The sequence below is a fragment of the Thermobia domestica genome, chromosome 2, assembly GCF_964235325.1.
Source record: "Thermobia domestica chromosome 2, izTheDome1.hap1.1, whole genome shotgun sequence".
NCBI classification, from domain to species: Eukaryota; Metazoa; Arthropoda; class Insecta; order Zygentoma; family Lepismatidae; genus Thermobia; species Thermobia domestica.
In genome coordinates, this window is record NC_137455.1 from 332139635 (window position 1) to 332163234 (window position 23600).

General features: G+C 34.1%; 1 protein-coding gene across 2 annotated transcripts in view; it reads left to right on the plus strand.

The window, feature by feature from the left end:
* Fas1 (fasciclin 1 Fas1 domain-containing) overlaps nt 1–17151 on the plus strand; it is a 550235-nt gene extending 533084 nt beyond the window's left edge. The window contains exons 12-13 of one of the 2 annotated variants that reach the window (XM_081749115.1): nt 1301–1327; nt 15802–17151. In XM_081749115.1, coding sequence (XP_081605241.1) covers nt 1301–1327; nt 15802–15998 — 224 coding nt within the window. In that variant the 3' untranslated portion in view covers nt 15999–17151. The remainder of the gene's footprint in view (nt 1–1300; nt 1328–15801) is intronic. The other variant, XM_081749116.1, reaches the window with a different exon arrangement.
* Nucleotides 17152–23600: the final 6449 nt, after the last annotated feature.

Here is a 23600-nt window from a genome sequence, read left to right on the forward strand (position 1 = left end):
AAGATGTTAGATACAGAAACACATTTTATTTTCAATGACTAACTAACATACTATTGTATATAGAGCCCATAAGTAAGCTTTAAACAAGAATTTTAGGAAAACCAAAAATGGATAAAAAGTTTTTGATCTTGGCTAATAATTAGCTTTTGGAACAGGGGCCACAAAAGTTTTGAACGGCTCCTAAGTCGAGTTCTCGTATTTTCTACGGAATAAGAACATCATATTGAGTTAACTGATGGTTTGGGTTCGGCCACACTATATGTAGTTCTCCAGATATAAGACCTACAAGAACATTTTTGATTGAAATATATTGGATTTTTTGATCCAAAAAGAGAAACAGTTATTGTCAGATTAAAATTCAACAACGTACAATAAGTTGAGTTACTCATGCAGAAATGGATAATTGATCAATGTTAACGTTTATAGCAATAGACTACAGACGACTCCTAAATGTTGTATATTTATTAACCTCCCAACGTTTTTCTCCACTTTATGAGATGTACTATAGTACTATTTACGCGTTTACACAATAGTAGTCATCGTTTTTGTTTACAAGGTACATGCATTATTTTTATTATTATTACTATGGCTTTAAATATAGCACACATATCATTAAGCTTTTTCTTGCACTAATTATTTACAAAGAAAGTAAACTGTACAGGAAGATACAATTACAGCAAATGCAAATGATGGGTTCATCTTGTGAAAAGAGTAAGTATTTCTGCAAAATGCTTCTGTAAGTAAAAACAAAAACATTGGCATCCATACGTTTGTATACATTACATTAAAATAGTATAGCCCTTTTAGTTGCTATTAAGAGTACCCATTTTTGCAAGACTGTATTGCACTTTATCCCCCTTTTTCACCCCAGTAATTTATCAAATCATTCATAAATACATATAAACATATATATATAAATATATAATTATTGTAATAGACGTAATAAGTAATCAGTAGCTGTTTCTTTCGTAGTAGTTAACGCAATACCAGTACGAGGATTGTTTACCTATGATGAATTAAAAGAAATTTTCGCAATTAGTTTGTATTAAAATTTAATTTTTCGTAGTACTAGATCACTTTTTATATACATATAAAACCTTGTATATGTGTGTGTATATATATATCTAAGCGTTATATTTTAGTTCGTATTTTTGTTGGTGCTAACCATTTAACGGTATATGCTTAACGTATTTTGATATGAAAGCTGCCATTGTGGTTAGAGAAAGCAATTAGAGTTAGGTTACGCTTGTTGTTTTGTACCAAGTTCACCAACTGAGCGTTTTTTTGTTTGTTGAAACAGATTTTGTTCCTGAATCACAAGCAGCAGGTGAGTGTATATTTTTCACGTTCACAAAGGAACGAAAGAAACCTTCACAACACTTAGGATATCACAGTTATTATCATCTTCACTGGGCTGTAGCGTTGCTCTCACTATTGCAGTGTATTGTCCACTTTACTAGTTTACGCTTGTGCCGCTGCTGTGTGTAAATAAAATGTATAAAAGACATATATTATTCTTCTTCTTTAGTAGATCGCCATATAAGCCCAGAAGGTTTCTCTTCGTTGTGGGTGATAATTTTCAATTTTAATACATAGTCGTGTCGTAGCGTTGGTTTTGTAGTAGGTGTTGGTTGTATCATTCTCTTTGTGTTGTATTGCCGTTCTCTTTGTACTCCTAGTGCTTGTTTCGTAATTATGATGGTAACTATTCAATTCTGGAAGAAAGAAAAGTTTTCTATTAACATGAAAAATACCATAACACTTTTTTATATCCTAACAATATTGCATACTGTAAAAAAAAAAATCTTTTACATTAATAATAATAATAATAATAATAAATGAGTTTCGTTTCACGTGTAAACCTACGGTAGACTTCCAAACTATGCGAACTCAACACTCAAACTTGAAGTAGTACATCTATAACTACTTGAGTAGAGAAATAAAATCATTGATCCATATCAATGGACGCTGAATCCACATCAAAAAACTATTACTTGCTACTTCTTATTGCTTATGTTCTATACACATTAATATTGAAGCCAGAAGTGATAATTTGATATTTTGTCGCTTTTTGTTGCAATAAAGAATTAAAATCAAAGGCGACACATATTCTTGCGGTACTGAATCCATAAAAAAATGGTTGTGGGTTTTTTATTCCGTTTTATCCAATATGCTATCAGTGTTGTAACCAAAAATCGTAAATTTTGATCGTTTTAAATTGAGGGTTAACGTTGGAAATGGAACCTATTCGTGTGGAGCTGAATCGATTGTAGAAAACCGCATCTCGATATCTCCTATGGAAATAAGTATCAAAACCAAAAATACTAGTAAATTTCAACCACTTCCGTTTTGGTAGTCTGTTGCGTGTAGTGGTAGTATGTTTTCTTGGGACGCTAAATTGATTGCAAGAAACCTACTTCTTGGTATCACTTTTTTTTTTTTTTCCGTTTCTGCTATATGAAAATGAATATTGAAATCTGAAGTTAAAGTAAATTTCAACCGTTTCCAGTTTTCGTAGAGTATTGTGGGTGGTAATGGTATGTCCTCGTGGGACGCTGAATCGATTTAAAAAAAAAAACTGCTTCTCGTTATCTGTTCCCGTTTTCGTTCTATAACGATAAACGTTGAAACCGGAAATAATTAATTTGAACCACTTCTGCTTTGAATAGAAGGTTAACAGAGGAGATGAAGCTTACTCTTGAAGCGCTGCATCGATTGCAAAAAAACCGCTTATTATGTTGTATTGAGATGAGGAATCGTTTGAAAAAAAGTCACTTTTCGCCATGTGTTACATTTTCGTTCTATGACGTTAGACGTTGGAACGGAAATAATTAATTTGAATAGAGAGTTAACAAAGGAGGTGGAACCTATTCTTGGGACGATGAATTGATTGCAAAATAAACGCTTATTAATATCTTTTTACCGTGTTTGGTCTATGAAAATCAGTATTGAACCCAGAAGTAATACTAAATTTGAACCACTACTGGTTTTGGTAGTGTTGCTGATAGCCATGATATGTTGTCTTAAGATGTTGAATTGTTTGCAAAAACCTGCTTCTCGCTATCTGTTACAGTTTTCGTTCTATAACGATAAACGTTGAACCGAAAATGACTAATTTGAACCACTTCCGGTGTTAATAGAAGGTTAACGGAGAAGGTGAAATCTCTTCTTGTGACGCTGAATCGATTCAAAAAAAGCAAAAGAAACGCTTTTCGATATCTCGTGCTGTTTTTGCTCTGATACCTGTCGATGGAAGAAAGGACGGATTGACATCCATTCTATAAGATTTTCGACACTTATGCATAGCATAGTTTGAAAGTATAATAATAATAATAATAATCCTCTCCGCTGATCTAGTGATTGACGCGCGATCCTTTGTTGCACCTGGTTCCGGTTTCGACCGTTGAGCGTGTTACAGTGGTTCGGATTCCATCTTAAACTAAGTGCATGTATTGTATAGTCTTAGTGCTGGAAAGGGGCCTTAAACTTCAACAAACAAAATAATAATAATAATAATAATAATAATAATAATAATAATAATAATAGAAGAAGTCAGATTGTTTGCATTTTGTCGTAGCCCGCTGTGTACTTCTCACTTTTTCATCATGTATCATCTAAGTACATTACCTAAACAATATTACCAAACTATTTTCACATTAATCTTACTCTTTCCATCTTCGGGGTCACGTTTTGCTGGTCATAAGCACATGCTTTGATCGAGGATTATTCTTTTGAATAATACCCTCGAAAACTAGAATTTTATGTAAATTCTTCATAGACTTTCTTCTGTCATATTCTGACTCATCATTACATAAAGGATATTATTCTATAATTCAAGAGATTAAACGCATAAGACACTTTAACAACGTATTTGTTCAATTTCAGGTGTTGAAATGTAATTAAATTTGCATGTTTGACCACTGTTAGTGCTCTTTCGTGGTCAAGCGGCTAATTCGCGTGCTTCGTGCATGTGGTCCCGGGTTTGATTTACGGTGAGGGTGATTAGATGCAAAACCCTAGTATTGGTTGTGATCGCACTTCACAATAGAGGGTCTTGTCTTATTTGGTCTCGAAACTGTAAAGGAACTTAATTCCAATCAATCAACCGAACATTTTCAGGAGAAGTACGTACTAAAATGAAACTTCACAATTTTGTAGTTGTTAGATTTCTATTTATTTATCCCACACTTAAAATAAAGCAGTCTATTTAGGTCATTTAGGATTTAGGATTTAGATTTCTGGGCTTTCGGTATCCATAGCCATGTTAGCCCGTCATGGTTGAGGGATGACGTCCCTCGGCGACCACACTATCCGAGGAAAGGGAAGGAAGAAAGGATCGGGGAAGGAAGGAAGCGGCCTGGGACTTATATGTTAGGTACCACCCCAGCATTTGCCTGGTGTGAATAAGGAAAACCCAGGAAAACATTCACGATGGCTGGCCTGAAAATGGTTTTTACACTTTTTCGACCGAGTGTATATATTACCAATCATCTGCCTAAATGCTATAAATCTTATTCAAATACTTTAAACTGTAATAGATACAGAATTACCCTCTCCGCTGATTTAGGTTTAGCGCGTACGTCTTCTGGGTTCAGTTTGCCGTGGGAGAGGATTACAGAATTTGAACAAAACGGTGGTTTGAAGGTTACTTCTCTAAATTGTAGATCCGTCTCTCATAAATCCTCGGCCTAAAAATGAGACGCTTAACTTCAGCAAACCAAAAAATAAACAAACAAAAATATACAGTATTAAGGAATAGACGCTCAGAAACTGGTGCAAAATACGATATATCCTGTAAAAGCAAACAGCAAATTTCGTTCATGTAACAGTGTCTTCGTATTTCGATGTGTTTTTGGAAGTCCTTAAAACTCTTGATAATCGGTTAATTGTCCATTCGTGGTTGATCATTGCTGATGTCAAAGTGATGATAATTGAAGACTCGCTGTAGAAAACAATGTAAGTGCCAAAACCAAAAGTTACCCTAAAAGTAGACTAAAAAGATAGTAAATTGTGCCCAAGCGTCATAAAATAGAAAATATTATTGCTTGCAAGTATAAACTAGCATATAACGAAGTATGAAAATCTAACTAAGGCATAAACATATTCAAAAAAATAAAATAAATGAAACAATTGCAAGGTGGCACTTACATTGTTTTCTACAGCGTGTCTTCAATTATAACGTAAGATAATGTATAGTCGGGTAGATCAAATTTTTACACTTATATCACCATATTATTGTACTACAAACATCGTATTTGACTACGCGTTACGATTTTTGTTTTTTCAGTTATTTATGATTCGCATACAAGTCATGGATTCTTTATAATTTTGGCAGCATTTTGTGTAATACGTTTATGTATTTGTATGTCGACTCCTGAGAGTTTTGTTTTTACCTGACTGGCCTTAATGTTTGCCATTATTTCTCTTATTTGTAATCACTATACACTAACTACACATCGTATTTGTAGATTGAGTCTTCTGTGTTTTAAAATTGAATTATTGAAGGAAATACAGTTTCGATCTAGGAACTCAAACTTTTGATTACTAAATAGTCAGTTCCAATAAATTGCACTTTGATCTTTCTGAACAGATACTTACTATTACATACTTTACTGTATGTGTCATTTAAAAATTAATGTTTTTCCATGTTGTTGCTTAAATCGAGTTCAGGTGTTTACGTTACAACACAGATTCGAATCAAATCTTGTTACTGTTGTTATGGGACTCGGGCTTCTTTGCCATAGAAGATCTTACAGCGTTAGGACCTATACTAAATGTCTATAAAATTTTATGAATTATTAAACTAATATCAAATTATTATTATTATTATTATTATTATTATTATTATTATTATTATTATTATTATTATTATTATTATTATTATTATTATTATTATTATTATTATTATTATTATTATTATTTCATATCTAGGTGTTCAGTTATTTAAGTTACATTATAAAATTCTGTCTCATAGCCTTTGATACACCAAATAATTCAGTTTTTTTTTAAAAATCAGATTACATTGCGGTTTTTCATTCATTATGAGTGTTTATTAGGTCTTCACTTTCACGGTTATCAAAATATTTTAAAATTAAAAAAAAAAAAATAATAATCCTAGAATTTCTCCTCGAAATTTTATAGCACTTGCAAAATAACTATATATACAATATGTATGTTTATTGTTGAGCAGTTCGTCATATATCTTAACAATGAGAATCATCTTGAAACGCTGATTATTTTATTAGACACTTTTTTTAAGTTGTAGAAAATTACGAAGTGTATTCTTTGAAACTAAATAGAGACAAATATATGAAGAAGTGGGTAGGGGAAAATAACGAATACTTCTGTAACTAAATAACTCCTCAAACCTGTTATTGAACAAACCTTGTTTTGTTTTAATTACAATCGTTGTTTTAAAGATGTCGTACTTTTAACAGCCAGCATAATGTTTCTATAAGCAAGGTTAATGGTAGGCGGTCATCACAATAGTTAGATAGTAATAAAACTTCTAGTCATTTTCTAGATTTTCCTCCTCCCTCTAGAAAGGATGTTGATGCTTGTGTCGTGCCTTTGGTTGAAGTTACCAACTCCAAATATCATTTCAGATCATTACTTTGAAGTAATTGTCAATGTAAACTACTAAAATGAACCATCTAGACCTATTGTCAAGCTTCGTCTCTGAACAGATGCTGTGCGTCATACTGTACGATAATGCTTGTCTATACGTTTTACATGATTGTACAACTTTGCAGTGCTTTGCAGTATGAAGCTGTTCCTCATTCTCTGTATTATCTGACTTGTTCAACGGCGATTTTACATACTTTGGATTCCGAAGCGATCATAGTTATGGGGAGTTAGTAATCAAATGTTGCTAAAATATCTTTGACTTATTTTGCTATAAATCTCCTAGTCTCGTGGAAGACTATTGATGAGAGTTGCTTAGTTAATTAGCAGTAAATGCTCTATCTGAATAATAATAATAATAATAATAATAATAATAATAATAATAATAATAATAATAATAATAATAAATGTTCAATTTTTCGTACTTTCCACAAAGCAATGGTATGCAAATCCAATAATATCCGCATATTTTTGGTTTACTTGTAGATTAATGAATTAAAATTTTATCTCTCAGAAGTAGTTGATATCATTTTCCATACCAATGCAAATTCTTGTATTTCATATATATATATCTTCAGATAAAAACTGAAAAGAGTTTCTGCTTTAAATAGATAATGGTGTAGCCCTAATGCTAAAACGAACTGAAGATAATGATTTGAAGTTCTTAAACAATAAATAGTGGAAAACTTCCAGGATTTGAAAACAGAGATCTTAGTTCGCTTATAGGTAAAAGTGCTACTTAAGAATATCCCAATGCTCTCTTCAGTCCCATCTGGATTTATTTATTGCTTTCGAAGAAATATTGAGGTTCGACTTCTATTGGAAATTTCTTTGTATTAGAGCAATTTCAATCTTTCGCCGTAAGATCCATGCTTTGCAGGAGGTCTTGCAAAAGTGTATAGATGCCAAAAGGGATAGATATTGTCGCTTTGTCTTCTCAGCATTTGAAGATCACATGTACAGATGGTGATCAGAAAAATGGAAACACCTGTAGTTGGCAATACGTCAGATGTAGGGTTGGCAGTGGTGTCGTGACGCCCGCAGCGCCGGACGGCTGATGGTGGTGTGTTAGGTCGGTCTCCATACTACGTCAGGCGCAGTGGAACAGCAGTGTCCAGTGGCTGCAGCAGACGGAGGTAGTGTAAAATGGGAGCCCTCTCAGATTTTCAAAGAGGGCAAATTGTTGGTGCGTGGTTATGTGGAGTGAGTGTGACGGCAGTGGCTACTGTGTTAGGTGTGTCGCGTGGGACAGTGTCGAAGGTGATGACGGCCTACACGACACACGGGAAAACCACATCGGGGAAGCGGCACAGTGGGCGGAAGAAAATTCATGAGTGACAGGTCACGCCGGGTATTAAAGTGCATTGTCACGCAGAACCGTCGTGCCACTGCGGAGCAAGTGACGGAGGAACTCAATCAGCACCTCCCCCACCCTGTTTCGACAATCACAGTACGCCGCGAATTACATGACATGAACTTACGAGGTCGTGTTGCACGGGCCAAACCGCTCATCAGGGACCATAACGCTTTCGCACGCCGCAAATGGTGCCGCGACCATGCAACTTGGACCGTTGAGGACTGGAAACGTGATATGGTCGAATGAGTCATCCTTCCCCCTATTCCCAACCACGGGCCGTGTTTGTGTGTAGAGAACGCCCAAAGAAGCTTATGATCTGCAGTGTCTCCGCCCAACTGTGAAACATGGTGGCGGCTCGGTGATGCTGTGGGCCGCAATATCATGGTTTTCATTGGGTCCTGTGGTCACACTTAGCGGACGAATCACTGCCAACGATTATGTCAGAATTTTAGGAGACTACTTGCATCCTATGGTCCGGATGTTGTTCCCGGACAATGACGCCATCTTCCAGGATGATAATGCACCCATTCACACAGATGGCGTGGTTTGAGGAACATCGGGATGAAGTTCAACACCTCCCCTGGCCCGCCCAATCCCCAGATCTCAACATAATTGAACATCTGTGGTTCGTCTTGGAAACACGACTCCGGCGACGATTTCCACCTCCATCCTCTCTCACAGAACTGGCCGATGCCCTGCACGAGGAATGGTGTAAAATTCCACTTGCTACCATTCACGACCTCTATGCCTCAATCCCACGTCGCATCAAGGCTGTTCTGAAGGCGAAAGGTGGCCCGATACCATATTAATCTGGTAAGTTGCAATTTTGTTCAGGTGTTCCCATTTTTCTGATCACCATCTGTATATCGGATATTTCAATAACACGAATACCAGTGGTGCCCACCCCCCCTCATGTCCATGACGCACCCTCCCTCAATTGTCTATCCGTAGGTATTCTTCCATGAAAAAAAAAAGTATTTTCGATTAATTTTTACACCTCCTCAAAGATATTTATATAGATTTTTACCCCCCCAATATTTCAATGACGCAGTTTGCGTCATAGCCCCCCCTTGTGGGCACCCCTGCGAATATAAATAATACTCTTTGAATAGCTTTCGTTAACAATGTACAGGGTGTTTCAAAAACAATGACCTGATTTTAAAAGTCCATATGTATTGATAAAAGTATACTACAAAAAATGGGATAAATTGCAAATACTTACAAAATCTTCAAGTTTTAGCTACGCTCTGTGTCCACCAGCAACAGCACAAACAGTATCTAGCCGATAGTTAAATTCGTCATAAACTTTACACAATGTATCTGTGTTTACAGCAGTTATGGCAGCAGTTATTCTATTCTTTACTTCTCCTTTGTCACGAGGTAAAGGGTGCATGGATGCAGACGGATCAATGCCAAAACGCCGACGAAAACCACGCTGAACCGAAATGACTGACTCAGTCTTTGTAAACTGCAGCACACAAAACGCCTTCTGTTGAGCGGACGCCATCTTATTTGTGACTGACTGCAAACTGAGAACACGCATTGACTGACATCTGACAGTGATTTTCTGAAACTAGGCCACGCCCATTCAAACAACACCCATTTCCTTGCCGTCATGTCCCATGTTCCGTAATTATTACCATCCAAAGTCAGGTCATTCTTTTTGAAACACGGTGTATTTCATGCAGCATGTAGATGTATTAACAATGTTTAAACTGTTCGACAACTAGATAAAATATTAAAAGTATATGTTTGGAAAACGCATAGAACTTTTTTATTAGAGTAAAAGCCGAAAAACCGTAATACTTTTCAACAGCAATACAAGGTATTATGTTTCCAATATATTTTCAATAGTATTCACATATTGAAAGATTAGATAATAGGAACAAGTAAGTTGATTTTCGATCACTGAAGTAGCCTACAAATCAACGGCGCCGACTTTCCAAAATTTATGTGGGTGCATATCAATGGCGAGACTTGTTAGTCTATAAGCTTTCAGGGAAGTCTCGATATTTTATTGATTTATTTTTAGTTAAAATCTTTTATGAACACTGTCATAAAGGGCTGTGCTGGTTAAAGTAAAATATACCGGTACTATAAGGATAAGTTGGGGCTGCCCTAGCTCAGTTGGTAACACGACTGACTTACACGCAGGAGAAACGGGTTCAAACCCGGGTCCAAATTAAAAATCTTGTGGGTGCCGGAGCCCCGGAGCACCTACGTAGTGGGCGCGCATTTTACAAACAATATGTTTAATAATAAATAATAATAATAACTATTTTCCTTTTTAGTACAATCGGCCCTTTTTCTTTCTCCTCCTCTTAAAAACATGCTTTAGAGCTCCTTCGTGGCTCACTTTAACACGGGAAATCCGGGTACGATTCTCAGTAGGACCTCAAGTAGTTCGGATTCCACGTTAACCTGTACGTTCGTTTCATATAGGCTCAGTGCTGAAAGGTAGGCTAAACTCCAATTAACCAATGAAAAATGTCTTTAAATAATACCATCATAATTGTCTTTTGTATTCAAGTGATTAGATATACTTCCTTCTTTTTAGCGAGACATTGTTTACCCCTCTGTTTACATAATACTGTGTATGCATGGCTTCATCGTCTGTTGTAGAGAACTATGGGGTAAAAGCATGTATTGCATGTTTCTGTCTGTGAGGAAGTTTAGTGTGTAGTAAAGATACTGTAAGTTGGTGTTTGGGTGTTAACAATAACAAACTCTATCTCTCAGCAATATGGCGAAGTTGGTAACACTGTTTGCTAGTTCTAACATTGTAATATATTTCTATCAGAAAAATTGTTAACTTTAAATGTGTTTAAGGTTTTCTGCTAATCTGATTTTTCTCAGTGTTTTAATTTTAACTTCTATACTTATCCTCGATTCATTAACTTAAAATAATAACAGTTTATGGTACTAACTTGGCTTCATTCTATGTAAGTATTTGGTTTTGTAAGTAAAATAAATGACTAACCATAACATTTATTTTATTGTCATCTTATGCCACAAATGATATAAAATTACTAACCAAGAATGTTAGGTAATGTTACAGTGTTGGTAATTTAGCAAAAGGGAACTTTTTTTTTTCGCTCCGAATGTTCGGGTTATTTGCGAAATCTTTGTTTTTCATTTCTATAATACTCTACTATAGAAATTTATTTCTACTTGTAGAGGGAGAAGGTCATTCACCTAGATTCCTTCTTCTACAGTATTTTTGGTTTATTTCAAACTGGAGTGCAGATGTACCAATCGTCAATATGAACATTTACTAACATAACACTGGTATTAATAATACGTACGAGTTATGTTAACACAATCAATAAGCCCGTAGATTAAACCTCGAACACTCATTTTGCTCTTAGAGAAATGAGGAAAATTCTATATATGAGACATTAATCGCAATTATTTTTACAGACACTTGTACTACTGATAAATCTAAAGTAACTTCGAAATTCATAGGAAAAATGATTATAGTCTGATTGTGATAAGTATTTTTTTAATGTTCAAATTGATTAATAAAACTATATTTCCTATATGGATTTAAGAACACAAACATAACAAATAAAATAATGATGCAAGCATATGTAAGTGTCTTTAAATTACATTGGGCCAACAAATTAAACATTTTTTTTCTGTTAAAAGAGAAACAATGGTTGATTCTTATTGACTTTTTAGTTCTGATTTCAAAGATGTTATAGAACTTCTTCACCGGCCACTGATTTTGTGTAATCGCGTGAGAAACATTTCTGTCAACTACGCATTATAATAATATAACGTCCTAGTTAGAATTATATTTACATACCTATAATCTTCTGGAACATCCCTATATAGTGACCAACAGTAGTCTCCCATCATAATTTCACTCAATTTTCCGCGGTAGTACCTTTTCATAGCCATATTCTGGTGGAAACGTCCCGTATGTTCGTTGTTCATAACTCTCAGAGTGTCACGGGAGAAATAGAGATTGCTCCAAAAAATGTATGTTCAAATTCATATATTGTATCACATGACTATGTAGTGCTTAATAAATTTACTGACAAGTTTTATGTAATTCTCAGATCTGTAGTTGCCCAGAAGGTATGTGACAACTTTTTTGAAACACAACCATGCAGCTGCTTCTTGTTATTTAATTGGCTTTCAAACTGTATATCTTTCAAAAATTCTTTGACTTCACGGGCAAGTTTTACTTCATTTCTCTTAACCATACGTCAATGAAACTTGATATACAGATTTTTTTTGTATAACATTTGTGCAGGCACCTGAACCTGGGGCCTCACCAAAAAAGCCGAAATTTAGAAAAATATACTTTTCTTGAAAATTTCGGGAAAATGTCCTGAATTTCTAAAACATTTATAGATCGTGACACATGTATGGTATCATTCGAAATCTTGATTCGTTCTAAGAACAAAAATGTACAAATTACGAATCTAACATCGTTTGGGGACTCGCAGGACTTTCGTAAGTTTATTAATCTTTCTTTTATTTTACAATATATTCGAAAAATATGTATCTTTATACCTATTAACCGTACGTCGATAAATCTTGGCTATCTTTATATTTTGATAAATCTTGACAGAAGTATAGAATACAATTTTTAGGTTCTTTCTGCAGGCATTTCGCACTAGGGATCCGCTAGGGATGTCCAAATTATTGCACAATATATTTTCCCGGGAAGTTTCCCGTATTTTACAGATTTTTCCTCGAATTTGGCATCCTTGAAGCATATGCTTAATTCTAAAGACAATGAAGTGGGAACCATGAATTCAAGTTAATTAAGTACGAGAAGGACGACCTTTCTAAAGGGCATGTTCTAATTTTTCACCAATTTTGCATTAAGTATATGGTTCGAAAATACTTTTTACGTTCATACATCTTTCCCTATTTCAATATCTGCTTTATTGGTATCAGGAAATTACAAACACTCATTCCAATTACAACGATAATAATAATAAACTCTAGGCAAGTACACACATTAGTTTTTGAGCTTCGGTATCTTTCGTTGATGCAACTGCAACCTGGATCCCGTCAGAGGCGCCCAAAATATACGAAACAAGTTTTTCACAAAAAGTTCTGAAAAAATCCCAAATTTCTTCCGATTTTATGAATCGGACTGATATGTGTGTGTGTACTATTGAAAGCCTGATTGACTTTGAAGGCAAGATATACAAATTATGAATCTGAGTACGTTGCGACTATGAAAGTCTACAATTTCCTTTATGAAAACATATATTACCTGTGGTTTTAAAAGGGTGGTGGAAGTGTCCGACTTCAATTTTGGAATTAGTAGATAAAAATACATAAGAAAAAGCTAAAATTGTGTATTTAAGAAAATCTTTGTTGAGCAGTGTTAGTAAACAGAAATTGTGAATGTAATGTATAGTCAACATGTCTGTGCCTATCGCCTTAATTTTGTAATTTTTCTTCGAAAATGAAAAATCATAATTGAAGTAGCTTTCATTCATAATCGAATGAGACTCAACAGATTTCAGATTAAAATTTTATGATTATTTAATTGCCAATGACACCAAAATCATTGTATATTGAATATTAAAATATTACAGTATTGCAAAACTACAGTAATTATAATTACATTTGTATAAGTTCAACGAAGTACAGTATAATAACTATCTTCAGTGCTATAAATTCAACAACCACAGCATAACTATCTGCGAGATATTGGTTTGGCCACCACTTTTTTCATACAAATTGACGAAATTTCTAGTATTAAAATTTATGTGAAACGCAAAATATTAATGACAGGATTATTTATCTTAAGACAATGCGACAAGGAATAAAATGTTTCCCCCCCTAATTTATGCAATAGACGTGCAGTATGTAGTAACATATGGAAATGTTCCGAAAATATACAATCACAATAAATTGATAGGCCCGTTGCTTTTTTGAGAATTTGTTTTGACGGAATAACTCAATACCGTATGGAAAACCCTACTTTCATGAAATCAGTGGAACGGGAACTCCACAAAATGATTCATGGAGGATTATCACAAACAAGTCTTTCTTGAAACCGGTGACTTCCAAGATTAAAATAGTGCACTGAGCATAGAAATTACGCTACAGAGCAATGGAAACATATTAAATAGTCTGATAAATCCATCATCACTTTATTTCTCATAAAAGAACGGTTGTACGTTCGGCAAGCACAGCTTACTATTCAGACTGTCTACTTCTAACTGTCAAGGATGGGGCAGGTCTCTTCTGGTGTCGCTGGTCATCTTCATACCTTCCTTCAGTTCTGCAATTATGAAATCAAACATAATTGAGTCATTGTGATCCGTTTTGCAAAACGGAGTAAGCTTTTGCATGAAGAGTGGTACAACAACTCACTACACACGATCGAAGATCTCTATGCCTTTATTCCAAGATGGAGTCAGGCTGTCTTGGATGTCAAAAGTAGTCCTGTACGATATTAAGTAGATGATATTCTCTTCTTTACCAGGTGTGCACGTCATTTTATCCACTCCGATAGATAATGTAAGAAAGATGTTGAGTGGGTGATGGAAATAAATTCTAAAATAGTATGTGAGAACAATATTATTTTCATTAAAAAAAGAACGTAAAATAAAGAAACATCCATGAATAACTGAAAAATATGTGTATTGTTAGGAATAATGGCGTTTTTTCAAAATTTAGTTTTTTTTTTTTTTTTTTTTTCGTTGTTATTTTCGAGCAAATATATTTTTCAACTTTACTTGATTCATATATTCTCTGAAGTTTGTTCTTTTGGAAATTTAAACAGAAATCTCTGTTTCATTGTAATGTTTGTAAGTCATCGCAAAACATAATCGTAATAACTTTTGTATGTAGCGTATTTCTTTGGAATCCACCGGAACAAATGATGTCGGATGAACTGACGGATATACATCATGATTCATTCATCTATTACATTCTTTCTGTGTCAAATTCAAATAAAATTTTATTAAATTTACTTCAAACTCACTAACAAAAGAACATACGCATTACTAAATGAACTGATAGAATGCATATTTGTTAATGAAATGCCTTGAACTTCACTTAAAATACTCGTTTTATTGATTTATTCGTATACGTTTCGGTGTTTTCTTGTCATCATCATCGGTACGTAACTGCATAGAAGTTTTCACGTTAGTTCGTGCACACACATAATGATAAATTTTCAGTCAGAGAGAATTAATAATAATAATTATTGTAAACACAACTGCACTTCGTTAACAGCAAAAGAAAAAAAACGCAGTTGTGAATTTATTATTTTAATAAACCACTGGAAAGATTGATGAACTTCAGCATCATACAATACGTGATCTTCGGTTTATATCTCAGGTAAAATAATTTGTGAATAAAGCACCGGATCTAGCAGGGTTCGAACTACCGAAATAACATAATATGACGGGGCCACCCAACCTATGACGCTGAAATTCATCAAGCAGTTTATTGAAGTAATAAAATTACAGTTGTGTTTTTATGCTATTAAGGAAGTACTATAATTTACAGTATATTCCCCCCAAACCTATCCAAGAACTGAATATTTACCATTATGAATTCACAAACTAATATAATAATTCCTTTAACAGTGGCATACCAATAATAATGACGTGAAGTCATCGAAACGTATACGATTAAAGTAATACAACGGGTGTTTAAGTGGAATTCAAGGTTGCAATTAATACTTCTTAACATATGCATTGTTTAGAGGCTATTATGATAGGCGAAAGTGCAGGATATTTATACTATGTGTAATCTATATTAGCATTAACAGTTTTTGTGTAATAAAGAACTGATTTTTATACGTTGTTTTTCTTTTGTTTTCATTTCCGCAGCGTACACAATTGACTGGGAAGGTTTGACAGTCCACGTGAAGCGTCCTGATGTGGAATGCACCAACGGAGTCATTCACGTAATCGACCGAGTCATGATGAAGGAAAGTGATGTTCAAGTGAATCGAGGAGAATCTTTGAGCTTGGTTTCACTTACTGTACATCTTGCTGTGCTGTTGGCAGTAAAATTTCTCCTCTAAAGGACAAGTGTAACGCTGTCGAATCTCAAGTTTCACCAGGGTGTTACGAAAAAAAATAGTTAAACAAGGAATGTGAAGAGAAGACAGGACAGGAGAATATTTTAAATGAAGACAGAAAGGAAATATCAAAAAGAATCTAAGAAAAAAGACAAAGAGACTCACTAAAATGAAAAATAATAACGATCTTGTAGTGTTTAAAACAGATGAGGTAGACTCAACAAATTGAAAATGGTTTCTCAGGTTAAGTTTAGCACCCTAATGTGTTCCAGTTTTCAATTTTAAGGTTGATTTTTTCTGTGACAGCACACAGGATTTATTCCCAAAGTATTGAAAAAACAAAATATGGAAATAACATGAGTTAAAAGAGTAAAATACTGAACATATTAAATATATATGATATATGTATAAGAGAAAGCATAGTCATCTATCCAAAATCACCATAATAGCTTCTTTCACTGTTGATGTTGAAATTAACATGTAAAAATTTTCTGTTCCTTTCTCTTTCTTATGACACTGTGCAGCTGCTCATAGTCCAAGTTGTATAATAGTATTTCAGGAGGTAGCTGTGAAACAAAACCAAAAAAATAATTTAAAAAAAAGATAATGTAATGCGGGGAGGGAGGGGAAACATATAGCTATATAAATATATAAAAACAGTTGTAAATTTTTTTGGTCAGCTCAAAAGAAATTAAAGAAAAAAGATATTTCTAGATAATAGTACAAGGGATATTTAAGAAAAAGAAACAAGCAATATTTCAACATCTGTATTGATTCTGGTAGTTTCTAGTACTACAAAAGAAGAAAAAAAAATATTTTCTGTTTAGTTTTATGCGTTTTCGTTATAATAAATATACCTATATATATACATAATTATAAATGTGCACCGTGTGGTACCCAAACAGTGAGATAGTGAAAAAAGTGTTCTTGGTCGTCAAAGGAAGTCAAGGAAAAAAAAGTTAATAATAATAAAAGACAGAGGAGTGTTTTAACGGTTAGTGTATCAGATATAAGAAAAGAACACCAAAGTGGACACTGGGAAGAAGGAAGCATGGTGCCTGTCTGCCTGCCTTGGACATGCAACGAGGGAGAAAATACTCTTCTTGAAAAAAAGAATCAGCTGAAACTCATGGACACCATAAACTAAACATAGAAATGAATATGGTGCAGAGTTATTTGCTGTCATATTAAAAGGCAGTCTTCACGTGACTTATGTGCTTGCTGTAGGTTATTTTTTTTCGACCTCAATTGTCAGACCCAAAACATAATACAAGATGTATGTTTGTAAAAAAATATATATATTTAAAGAAAGAACAAAGAAATATAGCATTCAAGTAATTTAAGTGACATATCTGAATATTTCGCATTTAACTTGCAGTTTGGTCCAGCAAGGCTGTACATTTTGAACATAAATATAGAGTATATAAATATAAATATTATATATATATTATATAAAATCTAGTTAAGATATTTATTTTACAAGGAATAAGAAAAATCTGTAAAATTATGCTGCTGTAGTTAAAGGGGAAAAGTATTATTTTTGTTGGTTTTTAAAAAATCACTGCAAAATTTGAAGCATTTCACACCGCCACAGTTCTTGCTGTGCATGCATAGAGCTCTCTGCGAGGTATTAGAACAGAATTAGAGTGAAGAATACATCTTGTATCCTTGTAGTGTTCGATTGTAATGACTCCAAGACAATATGTTAAAGTAGATAAGCTCCAGATATTTTGTTAATATAAGTGTATTGACATTCCGTGTGTTGCTTCTGACAGTTTCTAGTGGAAAAGTAATTTTTTTTTAAAAAAGGAAACTTTTCCACGAAAAGGATGTTTGGCATGTTTTGTCTATCTACAGTACATTATATATGTGTATATATAAAGTACTGTGCTTTTGAGAGTTCTTTGGATGTGTCTTTCAATACTGTATGAATTTACCTCAGTCCATTTAAAGGCCAAGGGAAATGTCTAAATATCGAAATGCTTCATTTTTTGACATAGCCTTCATCCCAGAGTACCTGTGCCAGAGTTGGATATTTTTCATTCTGTTGATGTGAACAATATGCGTGTTTGTTCACTTGTATATGGTGTTGTGCTGAGAAGAAATGTCCAATTATAAACCTCTCTTGTTGTACTTCATGTGATGTTCACTATTATATTTTAAAATAATAATAATAATAATAATATGAAAGAAAAAGAAAAGAAAGATGAAGGAAAACTAAGAACAGAGCCTCATCTTGTGGCCCTATTAAGGTATTTCATCCTGTGTTGACCTTCTGTTTTTTGGGGAATTCTACAAACAATTTTGCTTGTAGTTGTAAATATACGTTGCTGTAGATTCAACTTAAAGACCCACGTACCCAGTGTTTAATACCGCTTCGTGTCATTATACTTTCTGCTTAGATAGACACTTCGCTTCCTAAGTCTTGAACGAGAAAACAATACGGAGAGATTTTTGGAATCAAGCCTTATAAAAACGCTGATAAATATATACATATAATATATATATATCTGTCACGTTTTTTTAGATGTTCCCCAGCACAAATAAATTAAGAAGACAAAAGCATAAATAAAATAATAACTAATGAAGGTTGTTTCAGTTGATGTGTGTACTTGTAATGTTAGTGTTCAGATCTGCTGTGATGTTGAAGGCTTGCAGATGAAGATGTAGAGTGTTATCTCGCATCATCGGAAGACTGAGTGGGTGGCATTCTTTGTAGGCTCAGCGTCTTGTAGGATATGCACACTCACTCATGTCTCTCAACAGTTTTATCTTGCTCTACACAATCCCATTGGTAGCTGTGTAAAAGAGATTTAAAAAAAAAAAAAAAAACATGGACCAAATAAAGTGAATTTTCACAATCTCAGTGTGTATTTTGTCCACAACATTTTTTTTTCTATACTTTTTCTTTTAAGTGTGATCAATAAGAAAGAAGGTAAGCATACATTTTTAAGACTCAAAAACAAAAAACAAACAAACAAAAAAAAAAACGTTAATTGGTGAAAAATATATAAATGCTCAGAATTTAGATTTTTTATGTAATGTAAAAAAATTGATGCCCTGAGTAGAATATAAATGTAGTATGGTCTAGTATAAATGCCCAAAGAAGTGCGTATTAACAATTCATTTTGTTTGTTCTTATTGCGGATTTTCTTTTTTCTTTTTTTTTTAAAACTTATTTAGAAATGTTATTTACTTTATTATCAGTACTTATATTTTGTTCTAATTCCCATAAAGATCTATGAATGTCCCGACTTCCGTCTCTTCCGTGGAGTGTAGATCACGGTTAATAAACCGTGAATAAAATAAAAGCTTTAAAACTTCTAGTGCTACGTCGCACGGTTATACCCTATTTCAACTGAAGATAGATGATTAATGAAAGTTATGAAATATATGGTGGAATGAGAATGTGCAAGAAAACAGGAAAACCTCGAAAAGATCTACAGACATGATGTTGTCCATCATAAACTCACTTCATTTGGGAATCGAACGAAGACCCTCTCGTACTAAGAGCGCTCTACCACCAGGATGACCAGACGTACTGATCTTCGTAGTACAGTACTGTTTTTCAAAGAGCTGTCCTGCGTATTGCGAAGACGCTTAGAAAATCAAGAAATGTCCTTTTTTGAAAATGTCCTGAGTTAACTTGTTCGCAGTATTTTAATGTTTCATTCTTTATTCACAACATTTTGAATCACAGGCATTCTTTTCCTGAACGATGAACCGCTGTGTTGTTTAACACTCCTCAAAAGATTAGGGAAGGAGAACAACCGACAAACCATTGTTTTTACTGAGAAGGGCTTGCTGAGATATCGGTAAGGTAGGAAAGGTTTCTTTCCCAACTTAGGTGACAGTGATGCTAACCGAAGTTAAGTAGAAGTTTCCTCGTACCGGTCTAAATTTTCCTCATTCCTTAAAATAATCCCACGCTCCGCCCTACACGAAGTTTCACTGTACGTTCATAAAAATAAACCACTTTGTTATACATCAAAACGTTTGGAGTTGTATTGAATTTCTTCAATACTTTTGTTGAGTATTTTTTTTTTTAACGAATAATTAACTTAAAGTTAAATGAAATAAGGACATACGTATTGCCGACGCAGTAAATTATCATATGCTATTGTATTTGTGTCCTAGTTTTTGCTTGTCAGAATCTGGTCACCCTATGTACCACTGAGCCATCTTTCCACAAATACAAACTTTAAGGGGTTACATGTTGAAGGTAAATTTGCTGTTTTTTTAAACTTCATTCTTTTATCATAAGGACTAGAATAAAAAGTGATAGCTCTCTTTCTGGTTTATATGACCTACGGTACTTGGCATTAGAGTTTTAGAATGCTCAAGATACCCAAAAGTGCTCTTAGCGGTTGGTATGTCGACTTCATGAGAAGATACTGTGTGCCTGCCAAATGTATTTTTATTAGAGACATTAGTGCTGCGGTGTAACAAGCTCGGTCTATATTCGTTAGCAGATTTAATTTTTAACAACAAACTTTCCAGTACACCATGTTTAGCCTGAATATAAAACGAAAGAAATCTTTCAGTTTTACGTCCTACGATTATACCGGCTAGGCTAAAGGAGACGGTGATGATGAGAAATCAATGCAATGGTGGAATGAATAAAATGGGAGGAAACGGGATAATCCCGAGAAAATCCACGCACGCGGTGTTTGTTCACCACAAGGTTCACTTTGCGCGAGATGGGATTGAACCAGGGACCCCACGTACCAAAGGTAAACGCTGTACCACTGAGCCACTGCGGCCCCAGGCCTTAATATAATACGACCCTACGTTTTTGAGTTGATTTTAATGGAAAAATGAAAATACCAGCATAAAATATTACACACTTTGAAGATATCATATAATGGAAAACTTAGTAAGTTAAAGCTCTTCTGAAGATTTATTTAGAAACTCTTCAATCAGAATTGTATTGAACATGTGAAGTATACTCAGATCAATTAACGTTGGCAAAAATGGTAACAGATCAACGTAATTATCTGATAACGTGGAAATAACAAACAGAATGCGGATAGCGAAATTGAAAGAAAGTATCTCACATTCTGTGACCATAAAAATCACAGTAAAGAATAAAGGGATGATTTACAAAACAGTGGTCAGGTAAGCAATGAATATACGGAGTAGAAACATGGCCAATAAAGAAAGCATAGAAAAAAATGAATGTTACCGGAATGAAAATGTTGCGCTGGATTTATGGGGTAAGAAGAAGAGACAAAATGACGAATGAGAGAAAACATTCTAAGAAGATCCAAGAAAGAAGACTGCAGTAGTATGGATATCTAATTGGAAGAACAAAAGACTATATGATCAGAAGAGTGATGATAATGGAAGTGGGTGGGAAGAGAGGTAGAGGGAAACCAAGAAGGAAATAGATGGATATGCTTAAGAATAACTTAAGGGAGAAAGATCTAACAGGGTAAGAATTCCGGGATAGGATTTTATGGAGAAGACTCATCAAAAACATCGATCCCACAAAAGTACGAAAAGACTAAGAGAAAGAAGAAGACAAATCGATTTAAATGTCCCATGGGAGCATAGTAAAAATACTCTTAATAGCAAATGTAGGTGTCAATCGAATTGAATTACAATATGATGCACTACATTCCTATTTTTATATATGTCTGACCTTAGCGAGTCATGCAAAGCACGAGATGGTCGCAGGTCGATTACTTTTTCTAAGTGTAAAGGGCCAGACTCTGATTATAATAGTATGATTTTTAGGAAGCTGTATGTAAAAATATCCTATTTTATTCGGCCAATGCGGTAAAAAAATTCATTACTGAAGTACATTCTCCTAGCTCCGCAAACTTGTGAATATTATATCATTTATTACCTTTAAAAAAACGAGCTTACGTACCAAAACGTATTGATTTTGATCTGTTACATTTTGTTTGATTTCTAGAGTAGTTTTCTCTAACATTGTAATAAGGTTCTGAGCTGAAAAATAAGTATTTCTCTTTTTAACACCACGATTTTTTTCTTTCTTCTGTGCTCAATTGTTAAATGGCAACAAATGTGCTTTCTGATGATAGGTCTAACTTCCAGAACAAAGGCATGTGACTACTTGAGCTTTGGCAGACTTACAGCAGAAGAGTTCTGTTCATGAGCCTCAACTTGTAGCATAGCTTTCTTTTTAGATTCAGTTCCAATAATATTCTTCCCTTGGTACAAGTACTTTCCTTCTTTTGTGAGGAATTGCGACATATAATGGTAAAGTTGAAAATAAACATGATACAATGACTAGTCTATAGAGTAGCAATTTATATTAGTCTGCTCTTCTCCAAGGTATAATAAAATAATCACACTTTAAAATAATTTTCTCTTGAAAATGAACATTGCATACATTACTTTTACATGAAGTTTTTTGTACATTCTAGAAACTGCGTTTTTCGATCTCAAAAAAAGTCATGATTTATCGATGATCTTAAAAAGAAAGAAAATAGTGTCTTTTACTAAATTTTCATATCCATTTATATTCTGCTATAAAGCAAGAAGGCATCTTGAATTACATATAAGAAGCTTAACGTTAGCACGGAAATTTTAGTTAGTTTTCATTATACTAAAATTTCTGTATAATCTTCCAAACACAACTATAAAATACCTGGGTCTTATTGGCATCTTCTGTCTGGCACAAAAATGTATATCACTACGAAGTTAGCTGTGATATTACAACAAAATACACTGAATCATATGTTTCTTTCTGTTTTAGAAAGCGCGGGGCCTTATGCGACTGCAATGCTATATCTCCAGCACGTTGAAAAAAGTAGAGTGCGCAAAGTTTTTACTTCAGTTTATATTATATGTTGATTTGTAAACCTTTAAAAGAATTGAAAGTTTTTTTTTTTTTTTTTAACCTCCTAGATGCATCTATTTTTCATTCACATCTTATTTACGGTTATCAAGGCTTCAATCTATATCAAATAAAGCCGGGTATTTATAAATCTTCATAGAAATTGGTACAAGATCTAAGCCAGTGGGTCTCAACCTGGGGAGCGCAAGCTACGACAGAAATAAAATATGAAATTATAAATAAAACACAACATGTAATAAGCATTTACAGTTTAGCTTTAGAATGTTACACATACTGTATAAGCAGTGTAATTGTGTTTATAAGCTTTCGTGTGTTTCCGGATAGTTTCGGGAGTCTTCGGTTCCGACACTATCCGAACTCGTTCGTGTTATCTCGTAAAGTTGAACAAAAGGCGCCATTTGCATCCATGAAATTCAGAATTAGTAATGTGGTTGTTTTCAAGAAAACGTGGACTTAGAAAAGGATGCATCGCGTAGACGAAATGTATGTGAAAATACAAATCAAGTCTGTGCACAGGACTGCGATTGTTTAAATAAGTCACGTGTGAGTGAACTTCTCAAGAATATAGAAAACCGCCACAAACAACTACATACATTGGAGCAGTTTTTATGGAAGACAATACTGCTAGTGCTAATGGAGGTATTTATGCAGATAAAATAAGCAATTCCAGTACTTGCAGTATGAACAAGGTAAGAAACTGTTTTTCCTAATCATTACTAGAACATTATGTTGGTATGGTGGTTGGTAGGCGTGTTCTATAACACCGCGGATACTCT